Source organism: Bradysia coprophila, chromosome X, assembly GCF_014529535.1.
Source record: "Bradysia coprophila strain Holo2 chromosome X, BU_Bcop_v1, whole genome shotgun sequence".
Lineage (NCBI taxonomy): Eukaryota > Metazoa > Arthropoda > Insecta > Diptera > Sciaridae > Bradysia > Bradysia coprophila.
In genome coordinates this window covers 1,526,747-1,542,632 of record NC_050737.1, presented here as the reverse complement: position 1 = coordinate 1,542,632, position 15,886 = coordinate 1,526,747, and the positions used below count along the sequence as shown (strand labels likewise).

At 37.7% G+C, this 15,886-nt stretch overlaps 3 protein-coding genes across 9 annotated transcripts; 1 reads left to right on the top strand and 2 right to left on the bottom strand.

The window, feature by feature from the left end:
* Window positions 1-945: 945 nt before the first annotated feature.
* Window positions 946-4,351, bottom strand: LOC119081837 (protein sel-1 homolog 1-like). Its single transcript, XM_037191081.1, has 5 exons — window positions 3,090-4,351; window positions 2,322-3,027; window positions 1,775-2,258; window positions 1,501-1,705; window positions 946-1,422 (listed from the first exon to the last, which is right to left on the bottom strand). Exons 1-5 carry the CDS (start codon window positions 3,720-3,722, stop codon window positions 1,078-1,080), a joined length of 2,373 nt encoding a protein of 790 aa, XP_037046976.1. The 5' UTR covers window positions 3,723-4,351; the 3' UTR covers window positions 946-1,077.
* Window positions 4,053-14,327, top strand: LOC119082264 (riboflavin transporter 2). Of its 7 annotated transcripts, none has more exons than XM_037191742.1 (6): window positions 4,054-4,191; window positions 7,008-7,096; window positions 9,557-10,254; window positions 10,843-11,312; window positions 11,375-11,586; window positions 14,263-14,327. In XM_037191742.1, exons 2-5 carry the CDS (start codon window positions 7,050-7,052, stop codon window positions 11,576-11,578), a joined length of 1,419 nt encoding a protein of 472 aa, XP_037047637.1. In that variant the 5' UTR covers window positions 4,054-4,191; window positions 7,008-7,049; the 3' UTR covers window positions 11,579-11,586; window positions 14,263-14,327. The 7 variants fall into 7 exon arrangements, with proteins under 7 accessions (XP_037047668.1, XP_037047637.1, XP_037047677.1 ...); XM_037191782.1 differs by lacking the exon at window positions 4,054-4,191 and adding an exon at window positions 5,835-5,884; XM_037191751.1 differs by lacking the exon at window positions 4,054-4,191 and adding an exon at window positions 6,075-6,115.
* On the bottom strand, window positions 12,133-14,106 carry LOC119085660 (piggyBac transposable element-derived protein 4-like). The gene has a single exon (XM_037196107.1). It carries the CDS (start codon window positions 14,104-14,106, stop codon window positions 12,133-12,135), a length of 1,974 nt encoding a protein of 657 aa, XP_037052002.1.
* Window positions 14,328-15,886: the final 1,559 nt, after the last annotated feature.

The window sequence follows — 15,886 nt, the reverse complement described above, 5'->3', positions numbered from 1 at the left end:
TACTTGAGTTTCACAAAATGTTTTTGATCACTTAATATGGCATTACCTCCACACTATGACTATATTTACCTTGGGCGTAACCCGCGTAACCTCCTTATATAAAACCTTGGTATTTCAGTACGAAATTTCAACTGAAATGAAATAGCGCTGCAATTTCGTATGAAAGTTTAGAGGATTTTTGCTACAACGGTCCCAGTGATCGGCGCAACCTTCTTATATAAAACCTAACGTTGACTTTCCACGAAATTTACCAGAACCTTTAATCTTCGGACCACAAAACGACCAATAATGGAGTTTTTTCGTTTGTTTCTCTCTGGACTCATAACGTCAAAAGAAGCAAAGTTGACGTTTTCGTGTTGGTTGTGTGTGTGATATAATTTTTAAATGAATTTCGGGTCATAATTCCTCTAGGTTTCTCTCGGACAATGGTTTCTTCGGATTCTCTTGACGAAGAAAAAATTCGGCTGCAGCGCTTTATGAATTAAAAATAGAACGGAAGTCTCGACGGAGGAAGGACGACAATGATTGATTGATTTCTCAATGAAACTTTTGGGATGTGTCGGAAGGGGTACAGAATAAAGTCCTAGTTTACGTCCAGAAGTTGTAACATAAAATGCATAGTTCATGCTTCGAGGACGAAAATGAGGAAAATTTGTTTTTTTTTCGAGTTTTCGTCTTGTTGCATGAAAAATTGCATACGTGCCTGTCTTGGACGATTGATTTTAGGCATCTGGACACACGTAAATAAATTTTCTGTCCTTCCATTTTTGGTGAATAAATTAGCGCTGTTTCTGGTATCTAAAACAAATCGCATGATCGATCGTTATAGTATTCACATACCAGTTTTCCTCGTTTTCCTTGACTATTTTTATCACTGCCTTGACTTTTCAAACGAATAACGTAAAGAAAATCAATATGTTCGTGCACGGAATGGAAAGAGAAAAATATGACTGCCTCGACGTCTCATTTTAGTGGTAAGAAACAACATTTTTTCTTTATTTATTTACATTCGAAAATTTCGATTCTGTTTTGCTTGCATTTGGCTCAATTTTTAAAAATTCACAGAAAACAAAACAATTATTGACCAGCTGGAGCATTGTTATCAACAGGTCCCGATTGAGATTGTTGTGATGGTTGTGTGGATTGTGGTGCTTCCGCAGATGGGGTTTGCGATGTTGGCTGGGATGCTGGTGTAATTGGTTGCTCTTGCGACGTTGATTGTGGTTGTTGTGGTTGCTGTTGCTGCGGTGCTGCTGCTTGTTGTGGCTGTTCAGCTTGCGGTTGATTTGGTAGTGGTTCAGGAGCAGGAGGACGCCGTAGATAAATGACCATACCCAGTAGCAGTGTAAGAATTGTAATGAGATACAAGTCCCAATTGGACGCGATATTTTCGTCGAGTTGCAAAAGTATTCGAAAGGGACTCTGTTTTCAATGAGAAAAGAGTTTTTGCTTTAACGAAAAACAACTGTTCCACATCCTCGATCAATGCATCAAACTTACGTCACGGATAGATTCCATCTTAAACATTAACGACAACTTCATGAGTGCTAAGGCAACTGGAACTTTGGCGTCGACACTAGTTTCTGCAGCCAAATCATAACATCGTTTGGCTAAATGCCAATCTTTTTGCATACCCAAGCCTTGTTCATGCATATATCCTAAATTGAACATAGCCTGTGCGTTATGATGTTGATCGGATGCCATTCTGCTCAACGAAGAAAAGACAATAACAACTGGAATCTAAACCACCAGAGACTGCAAAGCAATACCATACCTGTAGTGCGACGCAGCTGATTCATAATCAACGCTTGTACCAAGACCATAGTAATGGTAGTCTCCCAATTTTACTTGTGCCGCCGAATAACCCTGAGCAGCGGCTCTTCCCCAATACTGCAACGCACGCACTAGATCCTCATATCGATCTTTGAACAGTGTCGTTTCGCCACGATCTAAAATGAAAGCAGCATTGCTTTGAGCCACCTCGTAGCCCAGTTCAGCCGTAAAGGCGTATTGCATGAATGCATCGTCAAATCGATATGATTTGTAGTCTGTATGCGCTTGCATCAGACGTTCGCTCCACTTTCCGCGTTCGGCCACATTTTTGAACAGTTCTACCGCTGTTGGACAGGATCGCATCATTCCAAGACCTACGGCATGCATTTGAGCCAGATTGTAGAAAGCGAGAACATGGCCGGATTGTGAGGCCAAGTTAAAGTATTTGTTTGCTAGTTTAAAGTCTCTCTTGACGCCGATTCCACCTACGCAAAAAACATTTTGTTAGTATCGTTGAACTAAGACCGGAATATATTTGGGCGACTCACTGAAATACATATTGCCGAGCTGCAGTTGTCCGTCGACCCATCCCTGTTCCGCAGCTTGTGTAAAGTAATTGTAGGCTTTGCTGGTATCCTTCGAAACGCCTTTCCCTTGCAAGTACATAATGCCTAGACCACTCTGACCGACTGGATTTCCCAATTCGGCAGCTTTGAAGAAAAATTTCAACGCAGTCTCATTGTCGGCTTTGATATGTTCACTTCCTTCGAGGTAAATTTTTCCCAAATATGCCATTGCTACCGCATTACCAACATTTGCAGCCAACGTGAAATATTGTTCGGCTTTCTGATGATCCAACGGAATTCCACGTCCACCTTGATAGTGTAACTGACCGAGACCGACCTGAGCTTGTACATCGCCCTTGTCAGCCAATAGTTGATAATATTCGATTAAGTCATTGTCAAGAATGGCCGGACTAACTCCAGCATTCTCAACTTCGTCCAACAAACGAATTCTATGTACAGCCGCTCCACCAGAAAATGTAATTTTGGACGCCACTTTTGTGGCAACTTTACGATAAAACTCCAACGCTTTTTCGCAGCTTATTGGTACGGACACTCCAGCCCAATAGCGGTATGCCAGTGCCATTTGAGCGAATGAATTGTCACCCAGTGCTGCCATTGTGTAATGGACAAGTGCCCTAGCCTGGCTAACATTGAAACCGATTCCGCTGGCATGCATAAAGCCGAGGCCCTGAAACAACATAAACAATTTTAGAAACAGTTACGTGTCCGTTTCTACATCGAAACACTCACCAAATTAGCTTCGGGCAGCCCGTTCTCGGCTAGTTTCACGAACGTTTCTTTCGCCATTTCAATGTTACGATCCATATGGTTTCCGAGCAATTGGGCCCAGGCAATATGCGCTTGGGCTTTTTCGTGACCCTTGACAGCTGCCTGAGTTAGTACAGCATAAGCAGCGGTTTTATCGCCTCGAGTTCTGTTCAAAATTTTCATCGCAGTTTCGTACAGACTTTCGAGTTCCTTTTCTTCGGGTGTAAGTTCTTTCGGAGGCTCATCTTCGACTTTTGACTCTTCGATGGTGTGATCCATGTCTTCAATTTCGTTAATGTATTTGGCATAGGTGTCGACCAGCTTCGAAAGCATATCCGTCATCTTATTCTGTTCGACGTCCTGTTCCAAATTCGACGATTGAATCAGTTTGATCACCTCTTCCGGCGTAAATCCACTGTATGTTGAACTTGACGCATCGTCTTTGACCATTTCATCGGCCTTCCGATCATTTTGTACAGTCTTTGAGTCTTCCTCCTTGTCCCCTTTATCTTTAATTCGATTGTTAGTTTCGCTTGGGGGACCCTGCAATTCACCGAATACTACGTGGATCAAACAAAACACCAGCAAAAACAATTCGAAAAATGTTAATTTCATGGTGGATTGATTTTTACTTTTGCTTTGATTTTGGTTTTTTTTTATTAAATTGTCAATTCTGTATCACAATATCACTTCGAAGGTACGGTTAAATTTTCAATTTTCACATTGAAATTCGTAAAATTTTTCATTATCTCACAGTGCCTAATACTAATACGTGTCCCTTGAACGTCATTCTCAATCAAGAAAAAAATATATTCTGTCAAATAACACAAAACCTCTTTTGCTTAATTTCTGCCACTGGATTTTATAATCAATTGCAATAGCTGATTGGTTTGGCTATTATAGTTTTCTATTTATTAACTCTTCGAAATCACTTACACATTGTTTACATCACAGAAGTTTATATAATTTATATTGAACAAAAGGACTAGAGGAAAGTGAATTTTAGTTTTAGTTTTGTTTGACCCGTATTCAAGCAACTCGAATCCAGTGCGGAATCGTGGAATTTGTCGATATCAGTGCGTAGGTACGTAGATAATTGATTGTAATGTTGAATCGTTTCATTAACAGTTCCTTATTACACTTATTTTCGTGTGAAAAAAATAAAGTTCAAAAAATTAACTTTTAGTTTTTACGTGTGTGTGACATAAAAACGTTCCATTTTTGTGTTTTGTCGACTTTTTGTGTAATAAAAAAAAATTATATCGAAGAGTGTGTTGCCTGTGAATTTAGCTGGTGGCGCAAAATTTTCAAATAATTTTCGATAATTTCTTATTATTACATTCGTTTAATATTCCGAAGCAATACAAATTGGAACTCAATTACCGACAATTCTCGATTAATTCGAATATTTGATTGATTTTTTAGAGAAATTAGTTTTTAGGTTGTGTTCCAGGTATGTTGCAGGTACCATAAAAATAAAACGCAAGAAATTTCGAGAATTTTGTACTGCATTTTTGGATGGCCTGTTTTAATGTGCAGTTAATGAGTAATCTCAACATACCTGTTCAAAATTTCAATTTTATGTTATTTGACCATTATTCTCGTTTTTATTATGTGAGAGTGGGCGTAGTTGGTTGTATACAATATGAACGACACTTGTTTATGCAAAATCAAGTGTTCTTAAAACGACTCATAAAAATTTATTAACACAGCACTGCTCCTAGCATGAACACTGAGTTGACAAGTGTCAAGTTTGTAGTTTGGAGTTTGGAAAACAAGTCATCTATCGTTACAACTGTGATTTCATCAACCTCCGAATATTTTCAATGTTAATGTTAGAATCAGTACTATGTTATTACCCATTCACAGACATCTCAATCATCTCAGCAATTTTACTGTTGCATCTATTACTCCATTTCACCTAATTATTTACAATAGATTGATTGCAAATCTATTACTTAATTTGGTTTAACGTCATTTTTGCTGTATGAATAGGAGAATGATCTTTAGAAACTAAGAAGAAATGTAACAGAGTTTTACCATATTTTAGACTGCTGATGCTGCGCTTATTTTCATGTGAACCAACTTCATATGGTGTCATTTGTTCTGTAATGACAAATGTGTAGTTGGTTCACATGAAAATAAGCCGCAGAGAATGAATATGAAAAAAATGTGGCGCCTCTACAGGCCAACCCACTTGTCCCATGGTTAAATGCAGAAACAAAACACATCGTAAGCCTATTCGGAACGAAACTAAATGAATAAAATTTATTTTTTTCGTATAATTCGCTAATGGGACATGTCCCGTTTCTACATTTTACTAATACTACATTAGTCAGAGCTAACAGGTTTATCAAAGGGGATAATGCTCGAGCAGGCACTTTATAAATTTCTAAGAATCCAAAGTCAAATTTCTGATTTTTATAAATTTATTTGGAGGTATTCCTCGACTTCCTTATCACTTTCCGGTGTGCCTAAAATTGACAAGTCACAATAACCGGCAACGTGTCCGAGTCAAAGTCGTCGATGACAACTAGACTATAAGCCATACAGCAACCAGAACTATTTTCTTTCTTACGTATTTCATTATAACACTCAACACAGTCTATTGATTGTATTGATTGTTATCAACGAATTATGTTGTAGAGATCGCAGATGTAGATGGCACGTTTCGGGCATGCACGGCACCAGCCAGCGCTTTTTTTGGCTATCAACTAGATTGAGTCGGGATTGGCAGTCAGTTTATTATATTCAACAAAAAGAGTTCTTCACATTACGTCTGAAGACAGACAATGTTGATATTTATTTATTCGTAAATCAAATAAGAAATGCTCTGAAAAAATCTACCAGTTCAGTTGTGTAAACACTAAAAACGAAATGTGCAGAAAAAAATGAATTTAAATTGGTAAAAATTGGATTGTGGTCGTTTAGAGATCAATATATTCGATTAGAATTTAAATTATAAGTTAATAGCGACGGCTTTACATCAGGTCAATACCACAATAAAGGTAAAATTAGACGAAAATCGACTCTATCATTCTCGTGCAACAACAATTTAATGAAACCGGAAAACAGTAGTTTGAAGTGCGATACCTTGGCCGTAACTATTCAGATTTCTTGAGCGAAATCCGACACTCTGATGACTTATGCAACATCTACTGCTCTTTTAATTTCCACGGTCAAACAGTAAAAATGAATAGTCTTTACCTACACACTTATATTGCAAACACCCGTGACTCTATTCTCAGTGCTGGTATTTTTGACGTTGTAGATTGGTAACGCTCTTAAGAAATTTCCAGTCGGAAGTAAAGAGCAAATGTGAGATCTGAGATCATAGATTTTACAACAAGTTTACTATTATTTGAATCCCACAAGCTGAGATTTTCTTTTTTTCTTTAATTTAATATTTTATATATTTTATTACTGTTAAATGAGTGAATTTACCAACAAAAAAAAACTTTAAATTAAAACAAAACGCGCCTTACATTTGAGAATTTACAATATCGGAATGTATATTTATTCGTCGTACAATGACACTATGTTTCTGCTATCTTGTCATCTTATCTAACACAAATATTTAATTAGTTTCATACTTGAGTATAGAAATTTCCTAATTTTTTTTTATTAGTTTTTGATTAAAAATGGAAATTGTAGCGTGAAATCTCCTTTATCTAATTCGACATAATAGTAAGACGTGGTACACTTGTTCAGCATCAGCTTCCATTCTGTTATCTTAAAGAAAACATTGAATATAATGTGCTTTTTCGTTGGGTTAGATAGCAAGAAGTTTTTTTAAGTTTTACTGCGCCAAACACGTACTGCCGCACGAAATGATTGTAATATCTATCTAAATTTGTGAAAAAATAATCCAATTAAATTCTTGATAAACTTACGAATCAGGAGAAAGCGGGAAAGATATCAAGACAAAACTATGAGCAAGTAATGGAAAACAGATCAGTCAGAAATGGACACAGCGTCGTGTATAACAGGTAGATTCATAACATCTTTTTTCTTTCTTAATTTTTAGTAGCTAATTGTTAAAGTTTGTGCTTTAAGCTTTTGTAGTCTAACATTTTGTAAATATCTAGTATTCTGTAGACTAACTCAATATTAATCAAATTAAATTTCAATCATGTTGTATATTTTATGAAGTGTGTCGAATTCACCGTGTCACTACTTTAGAGCGTTTTTAATGTAGCAGAGCTTTCACTTAAAAGTTAAAAGGATTACAGTGATATCTAGAGCAAGGCTGTATACTTGGGGAGGTCACGCAGATACAGATACGCGGGTTACACACCACAGTTGATGATAAAATGGCCGATTTCATACAAAAATTCACCTACTCTGATGATTCTCGTCGTCTTGATGATGTGGGGAATTTTTTGTTTATGTAAAGTCATCAGAAGTGGTGTGTTCCCGCGTATCTAATAAAATGGCCGCGTATCTAATCAAATGGCGGTCTGCGTGACCTCCCCAAAGTATACAGCCTTGATCTAGAGCACGTACAGCAATTATTCGTCAGTATTCATATTCTTTCAATAGAGACTTTTTGACAGTTTAAAAAAGGCTACCGATATCGCAGCATAGGTAGAGGAGAGAGATGGATGGTGAACTTTAAAAAATTTTAACTTCAATAGTGTTATTGACTAACAAGATTTTACCGTTCCTTACCACCATTTTTGAATTATGTCTAACTTTTCTTCTTTTATTCCATTACATCGAATTGACACTTCTAAGCACCCTTCATCATGATTTTTAGTTTCATATTTAATCAAAATCAAATCTACTGTCACATTGTCAATTTGTTTAAAATTGTCGGACAAAGTAGATTTCAATTTATTTTCTTAAAGAATATGATTTAACATTTGAATTTGGAAAGCTACGTCTGTTATTTACTAAAATTACTGAAACTTGCCGAAATTTACTTAATTTTACCGAAAAACTTTTTAGGTAAATTTTCGTAAATTCAGTAAATGTTTGGTAAATTTTGGTAAATACAATTACTAAAAGGCCATGCAAGGAAAGTGACATTTTTTTCGTTAATGGTCTTTTTGTCATTTAAGGTCATCCACTAAAGAGAGGTAGTGAGGTATTTCGTATTTCAAAAGGGGATAGTGTTGGTGCTCACAAGTAATAATTATTGTGAGAACGTGCTTTGTAGACGACATCACCCGTCCAGTGATATTGTTTTTCTCTTGGGTAAAAAAAGGGCTAAGTGCACAAATTAAAAAAACAGACTTCCGCTTAGTAAATGTGAAAAGAGTAGCTCTACATAACTTTAAAAGATTGCCAATTTGTTAATTTTTTATTTGTCGCTACGTTTCTCATGGAAATTACGGTAGAAGTAGCCTAGTACTGGAGTGTCGCTAATTGTTTTTAAATTTCGGCTATATTTAATAACAACATGAGTCATTTTTCAAACGTAGCCATTGACTTGTTATTTATATTATCTGCCTCGTAAATGTAACTTAATCAGCGATCCGTTGGTCGGCTCTGTTGATTTATAAAAATTTGTAGTTACAAACACGCTGTTCATTGTAATGAGTTTAGAAAAGGAAGATAATAATTAGAGAATGTGCCCAGACTAAAACAAAAACTCAGTCGCAATCGCAACAAGAATGTTTTTTTTTTAAATATTTTGATAATTTACCCCACAAAATATGTAATCGAAAATGCTGATCTATCAAACGATTTTAGTTATTCGTGTTCAAATTTCAATGAAAACACAACAAGTGCTCATATATAACAACTCGGAACTATTTTATATCTATCGCGCACGAACATCATTCACGTGAATAACATTTCGACTGGTATGTGGTAGTGAGTCTCTTTGACCATAGTGAAGCACTAAAATAGTCGAGTCATAGTCGTTACCAACACTCATTCATTAAAAACGCCGAAATAAGCTCAAAAATATGATTTACACTTGATGTAATACCTTGTGATGATTAACTGTTTAACTGTTTTGTGTTTATATATTGTAAAGCAATGAACAAATTTGCTTCGACCAGCAGTATCAATCGAAGAGGTACAATTCAGTCTCAGCTGTTGACATCGACTCAAGAGATTGTGAAATTAACAATGAACATACGACACGAATAAATTGATAGCAATGGCTTCAAATCTTGATATAAAGTAAGTTTATCACGATACTCGAGTCGGTGTATGTTACATTTATATACAGAAAGAAATATGATTTAAGAGAATTGTTCAACGAACGGCAATAAATGATTTTATTGATTCGTAATTGCTTCCAAAGAGTGTGTGTGACATGTCTGTCTAACATCTATTTTCGTACGGATCGGTGATAAAGTTGTGGGTTTTTCCTTGGTTGTCGTCTATATATTCATTCGAGTGAGTTTTTGTACGGTGCTCTCTCTCTCCACAAATATCCAAGGCATCCATTAAGCCTTTTTCCATCCGTAACATAATTTCATTTTGATTTCTAGCCCGACCGGTAAGACACCTAATGAAAACTGTCACCTGCTGAGCTCTGCAATGCGATTCGATCTAAGTGACTACAGAGAGAAGTTAGCCAATCGTAATGTTAGAGTCGATCTGCTGGCAATATTGTTCGGGATCGGATCATGGATCTGTGTCAATTCGATGTTCATCCAATTGCCATTGATTGTGTCGAAAGCACCGGAAGGATGGAGTCTACCATCATATCTGTCGATAATCATCCAACTGGGTAATATCGGACCGTTATGCTATACCTTATTCCAGAAGTACTCGCCACGAAAACTGAAAGACAGCTATGTGATTTATGTGATCTATGTGATTGGATGCACGTCTTCAATATTGATGGCATTCCTATTCGAAAGAACGGCAGTTGTGGGCGGTGAGAATCGAAGTGTTGCATTGATGGCACTCGGCTTTTGTTTCGCATTGGTTGGCTGCACGAGTTCGGTTCTGTTTATGCCATACATGGGCCGCTTCCGTGAAATATACTTAATAACGTACTTAATTGGTGAAGGACTCAGTGGCTTTCTGTCCAGTATAATGGCACTGATTCAGGGCGTTGGTGGTGCACCGACATGCATACTTGTGAATCCAGACACAATGGAATACATAAAGGAAACGTCGCCGCCGCGTTTCGAGACACGGGAATTTTTCATATTCGTTTTTGTTGTGATGATTATCTCAGGTAAATATCAAAGACTTTTTTGGGTGTGGTTATAATTAATGAGTTTGTGTCTTTCGCTTCAAATTTACAGCATGATAAGCACATGCTCCAGTGTAAAACATTATTGAATCAGTCACTACATTTGACGAAAATAATTCCAGCAGATTGACAGAAATCTATTACTTCATTAATTTTAACAATATACTTTGATAAGACCGCTTTACATAGCGTTCATGGTTCATTTTGTCGTTTTTGTCAACAACATTTTCGTTTGCAATAGTTTGACTTCTCCCGTTATTATTCGAAACCTACAAACATATTTAAAGCTCGCAAAATCTTTGCATAGCCTAAAAATGTTGACCTATGTTGCAGCCAGAAAAATTACTTTTCGCATAAGAAAAAATGGGACTTTGTCATAATAAATCTAGATTTAGGTAAATCCAGTAAATGTCCAGTCGTGCCTTTTGAGAGAAGATTAAGTTGTGCTTGCTTAAAATCGCTAACTTCACGAAAATACAATACCGGTATGCAGACGGGACAATCTTAAGAATTTCTTATCAACTGTATCTTTTCAATTCACGATAACCAATCACTCTTTTCGTTCAACAGGTCTGGCATTTATTTTGTTGAACAAATTGAAAATGTGCAAGCAAGAGTACGCTGCAGGAATAATCAATTACGGTAATGATTACTCGTATGATCGTAGCAAAACATTGGACTCGAATGATAAGACCAATGCTCAATTGGAAGAGCACAAAGAAATTTCTCCGTTTACCTACAAATACTTAATGGTAGTAATGGCCATCGTTTCACTGATCGGTAGCGGTGTCTTCCCGGGTATTCAGTCATACTCATGCTTGCCATACGGATACCAAAGCTACCACTTAACAGCAACGCTAACCGCCATTGCAAATCCAGTTGCATGTTTTCTGGCTGTGTTCCTGAAGCATACATCAGTTAGATTCATTTCATTTTACTTCTTACTGGCTGCGGCATTAACAGCGTTCTTAACAGCAACCGCAGTGCTCCATCCACAGTCTATGCCGCTGATAGGTAAAACTAGTGGAGAGGTTTTGATTGTAAGTAATATGAAGGGAAAGCACTCTGATTTTTACTGATATAATCCATATTTCCGATGCAGGTATTGTTCTGGACGTTAGTGACTGCCTTGATAAGCTATGTAAAACTATCCATCACATCCGTGTTTCGTTCTCAAGGAGGAAAATCTCTGGTTTGGGTAGGGTCTGTGTCGCAAATTGGTTCAGCCGTGGGAGCCTTAGTAACATTCTTTGTTGTCAATTATACAGATGTGTTTGTGTCATATGAACCATCATGCCCGTTTTAGTACTTAGTTAACCCTAGTCTTCTTGTACGCATTGGTCATATGGCGCGGTCTCAAAATAAGGGACATTAAGACCCTAAATTAAAAAAGAAGAAGGAAATGACTCAGCTGTCACGGTTCACAAAAAAACGACTGCGGTTTTGTAACCAATTTTGATTTTGGGATTTATTGACGATTTAAAAAGCATAAAAATTACAACGAGCACTGATACTTTGCAATGTTTCAATGTAGTTCAGGTGATTATGGATTGCACAAATATCCGAATTGAATCAGTGGACCAAATGTGAAACGACTGTTTTGGGCATAACGTTCAGGTGATTAGAGATTTTGTTTTGCTAGTGGTATCATCGACTAACTTACCCAATGATCGTATCCTTACAGTTGCACGAAAATTTGATAACAATACATCCGATTCCGGTAAAAAAATCATGTCGTCAGCTGTCAATAACAAATGAAGATTCTTCTAAGGTTTCTGTCGACTGCAAATGAATTTAAAATAACTTACCGGACGTGGAATCCGGTTTTCCATTGTTGTGTGAATATTGTGTGAATATTGTTTACAAAGGCTTGCAGGCCGAACATTGACGAGTAAAAGTGGAATGATTATTACATACGTTCTTGTAGCACTTGTGACAAAACTGTTTTTGCATTTTTGATTGTTGAGACGGGCACAAATGACAACGACGACGTTTTGCCGCTGGTGGGGATGAATCATTCGAGCCTGAATCACTCACAGCATTGCCCTTTCCTTTGACTTTTTTCACACCTTGAACATGAGCATAATAATCCGCTATTGCTTCACGTGACGTTTGACGAAGTTGGATTGTTTTCTCTCGGCGTGCAATTTGTTCTGCTACCAACTCCTCTCCCAGTCCACGCAAAAACAGATTTCTCTTGTTCTTCTTCTTTGCGTTCCAAAGTGGGAACTTCTTGCACCATAAAATAAAGGCGGCAATGTTCGATACATCCAGCAAATTCATAAAGAACGCAAACGGCCATCGGTTTGTCTTTCGTTTCGTCATATACTCGTGCACCATTTGATCCATTGTGTCGACTCCACCCTTTGTTCCGTTGTAGAATTTGTTTATTTCCGAAATTGGTTTCTTCACTTGATCTGTGATGACCTTGTCCGAATGATGCATCGTAGACAAAAATAAGACAGCCTTACCAACTTTCGGTACATGTGAAACGAGCGTAATGGTCTTCTGGAACCCGAACATAGTAGATCCTTCCTCTCTGCCTTTATTCGGCAAGAATTCAACTGGAACGCACGTTTTGTTTTTCTTAAGTGTACCAACCAAGGTCAAGCCTTTCGACAAAAGACTTTCAGCCAGTGGATAACTAGTGAAATAGTTATCCGTCGTGATGTTTCGATTTGTTCCATGAAATGATTCACATAGAGTTTCGACAACGATTCGTGCCAAATCAACTGTTCTTTTGTCCCCATTTTTGCCAGTGTACACGTAGCCTTGGACTGGAAATCCCGTCTTACTGTCGCATATCCAGAAAATTTTAATTCCATATTTGTCGGGCTTCTTAGGCATGAACTGAATGAAAGAGCAGCGACACCGGCATGGCATCAACTGTTCATCGATGGTGAGATTTTGCGATGGAATGTAATATTTCTTGAAGCCTCCGGTGACTTTCTCCCATACATCACGAATTGGGCACAACTTGTCGATCTTGCGTCTTGCACTTCTTGTATTCTTATCATCAAATCGTATGAAACGAAGCAATTGTTCGAACCGTGTGAGTCCCATAGTAGCTTGAAAGAATGTGGACCCATAAAAAGGATGCCAGAAATTTCTGTAGTTTTCATTGCACGATTTCATGTGTCCTGCAGTAATCAACAATCCAAAAAATGCATGTAACTCAACCTTGTCCACCAATTTCCACTCATCCAACGGACATTTTTTCGAATCGTAGAATCTTAATGCTTCCAAATTGGTGTATCTCAAAATTTCGTCACAGACTTCGTCGGTAAAGAACAATTTAAAAAAATCAATCGGACTAGCTGCTTCTACATCCTGAGGAATGATTAATGTGTCGAAAGAATTGTTGCCGTTGTGTTTTGCTCGGGATGTTGCTTGTGGAAAAGGCATCTTTCTCCACTTTGTTCCGTCCTTACTTTTGAAAATGTTTGATTGAGGGCTGGATTGGCTGGATTTCGATGCTTTATTGATACACTTCGATTTCACATTCAACGACTTAACATTTTGAATTTTCCGATTATTAGCCACCGCTTTTCGAGAAACATTCACAATTTTTCGGCGAGTAGTTGGAACTTTGGCCTGTTTAGATCTTAACTTCACCACATCCACATATCTGACTCGTAATTTACGTTGAAATAACGCAATGTTTGATTCACAAGATAGTTCATCATCATCGTCCTCAGAAGCTTCAGATATGTGTTCTTCTTCGGAATCACTTTGTTCATCGTGGTCACAATCCGATTCATCCTCACAATTTTCCAGATCGTCATTTACAATAATTTTTAGGAAACTGTCCTTTTCCAATTTTCTTTTCGGCATTTTGCAAAACGCGCTTTAAGATATTTATACGACGGTTAGAAATGTAAACATAAAACTGAAATATTTTGAATGACATTGAATTCTTGGCTACCTACGATGATTTTAGAAAATTTGAATTTTCTCATGAGACTGAGAGTCTCTAGTTATGGAGACTAGGGTTAAATTTTTTTTTTTACAAAAAAAATGTAGAAAATTGAAAATATAGGAAAAGATTTTTTTATGATTAACACAAACATTCTACGTTTTCATTTCCGGACTGATTGGTATCGAGTTTTTCACTGATCAAACTTTCTTCAAAAATTCTTATGAAGATTCTCCCCTCGGGATGATTTATTTTCAAAATCATGGATACGTGACCGCTTTGATTCCTTTGTAGGTATGTATGTTTATTTAAAGGTGGATCATTACAATGAAGCCCAGCTATATGATGCATTTCAACCGTTTAGTAAAAATTTCCTTCTTGGTATGAGTTCTGACTCTCGTGTAGTTCTGAGAAGTCCTAACTTTTGTAGCAGATAGAATTTACAAATCGAAGTGACCAATGGCACGCGCGTGCGATTAGTGTTTAATAGACTATTCGCACGCGCGTGCGATTAGTGTTTAATGGACTAATCGCACGCGCTCACAAAACGAAACGAAGTCAACTAGTGATTCCTTTTACAAAATGACCGAGGTATAACTACTGATCCCTTCTACAAAATAAAACGAAGGCATCTAGTGACTCCTGTCGAAAATATTATGAAGAGTTTCACTCTAAGAAAATAGCAAATCAAGTATGCAATTGAATTGAAAACAATCATGATACCCGTGATTCGGGGTATAAATACAGGGCAATTCTACAGAATAGATTCAGAATAAACACAACTACTGAACGGGCAACATGCCCTAAGTAACGAGTTTTTCTCAACTAGATGTACTGGCACATGCGTATTGGGGAGAATATCCCTCCAGTACAAATAGTAAAGTAGAACCATCGATGCAGCGACCGACCGATGAATTAGAAGAAGTAAAATTCTCGACATGGCGCCCAACGTGTGTGGAAGGTTTGTGTCATCAATGGTTCAGCGGCAGCGGCAACAAGACAAGACGTAACATTGGTCGTAATGTTACAAGGTTGGTTGGTCGAGTAAATTTGGTTGGCAGATCGAATTGATGGTCGTCGTAACGTCCAGCAAAAAAGAAGTTATTGGCACGCAGCAGTAGCAACGAGAAGAAGAAGAAGAAGGCTGGTTGGTCGAATCAATTTGGTGCAAGAATCGAATTGATGGTCGTCGTAACGCCCAGCAAAAGAAGTCTTTAACAGCAGCAGCAAGTAGAAGATGGTCAGCAGAAGAGGAAGGCTGGTTGGTCGAGTCATTCGGTGGTCAAAATCGAATTGATGGTCGTCGTAACGTCCAGCAAACTAGAGAGTCATTGTCAGGTGTCATTGGCACCAGGAAGAAAGAAATCAGACGCTGGTTGGTCGAATCAATGCAGAAGTTGATGGTCGTCGTAATGTTCAGCGAAGAAGGTCAATTGGCATTCGTCATTGGCAGCAGGAAGAAGAATACCGTCATAGAAGGAAGAAATTAGCAAGGCTGGTTGGTCGAGTCAATTAGCAGATTGATGGTCGTCGTAACGCCCAGCAGAGAAGGTCATTGACAGAAGATATTGACAGCACGAAGAATCAATGTAGAACAAGGAAGAAGTTGCAGTCTGGTTGGTTGAATCGATGGTCATCGTAACAATCCAGAAACATCAGCAAAGATTATGAAATCATGGTATGGTTTCCTCAGCATTT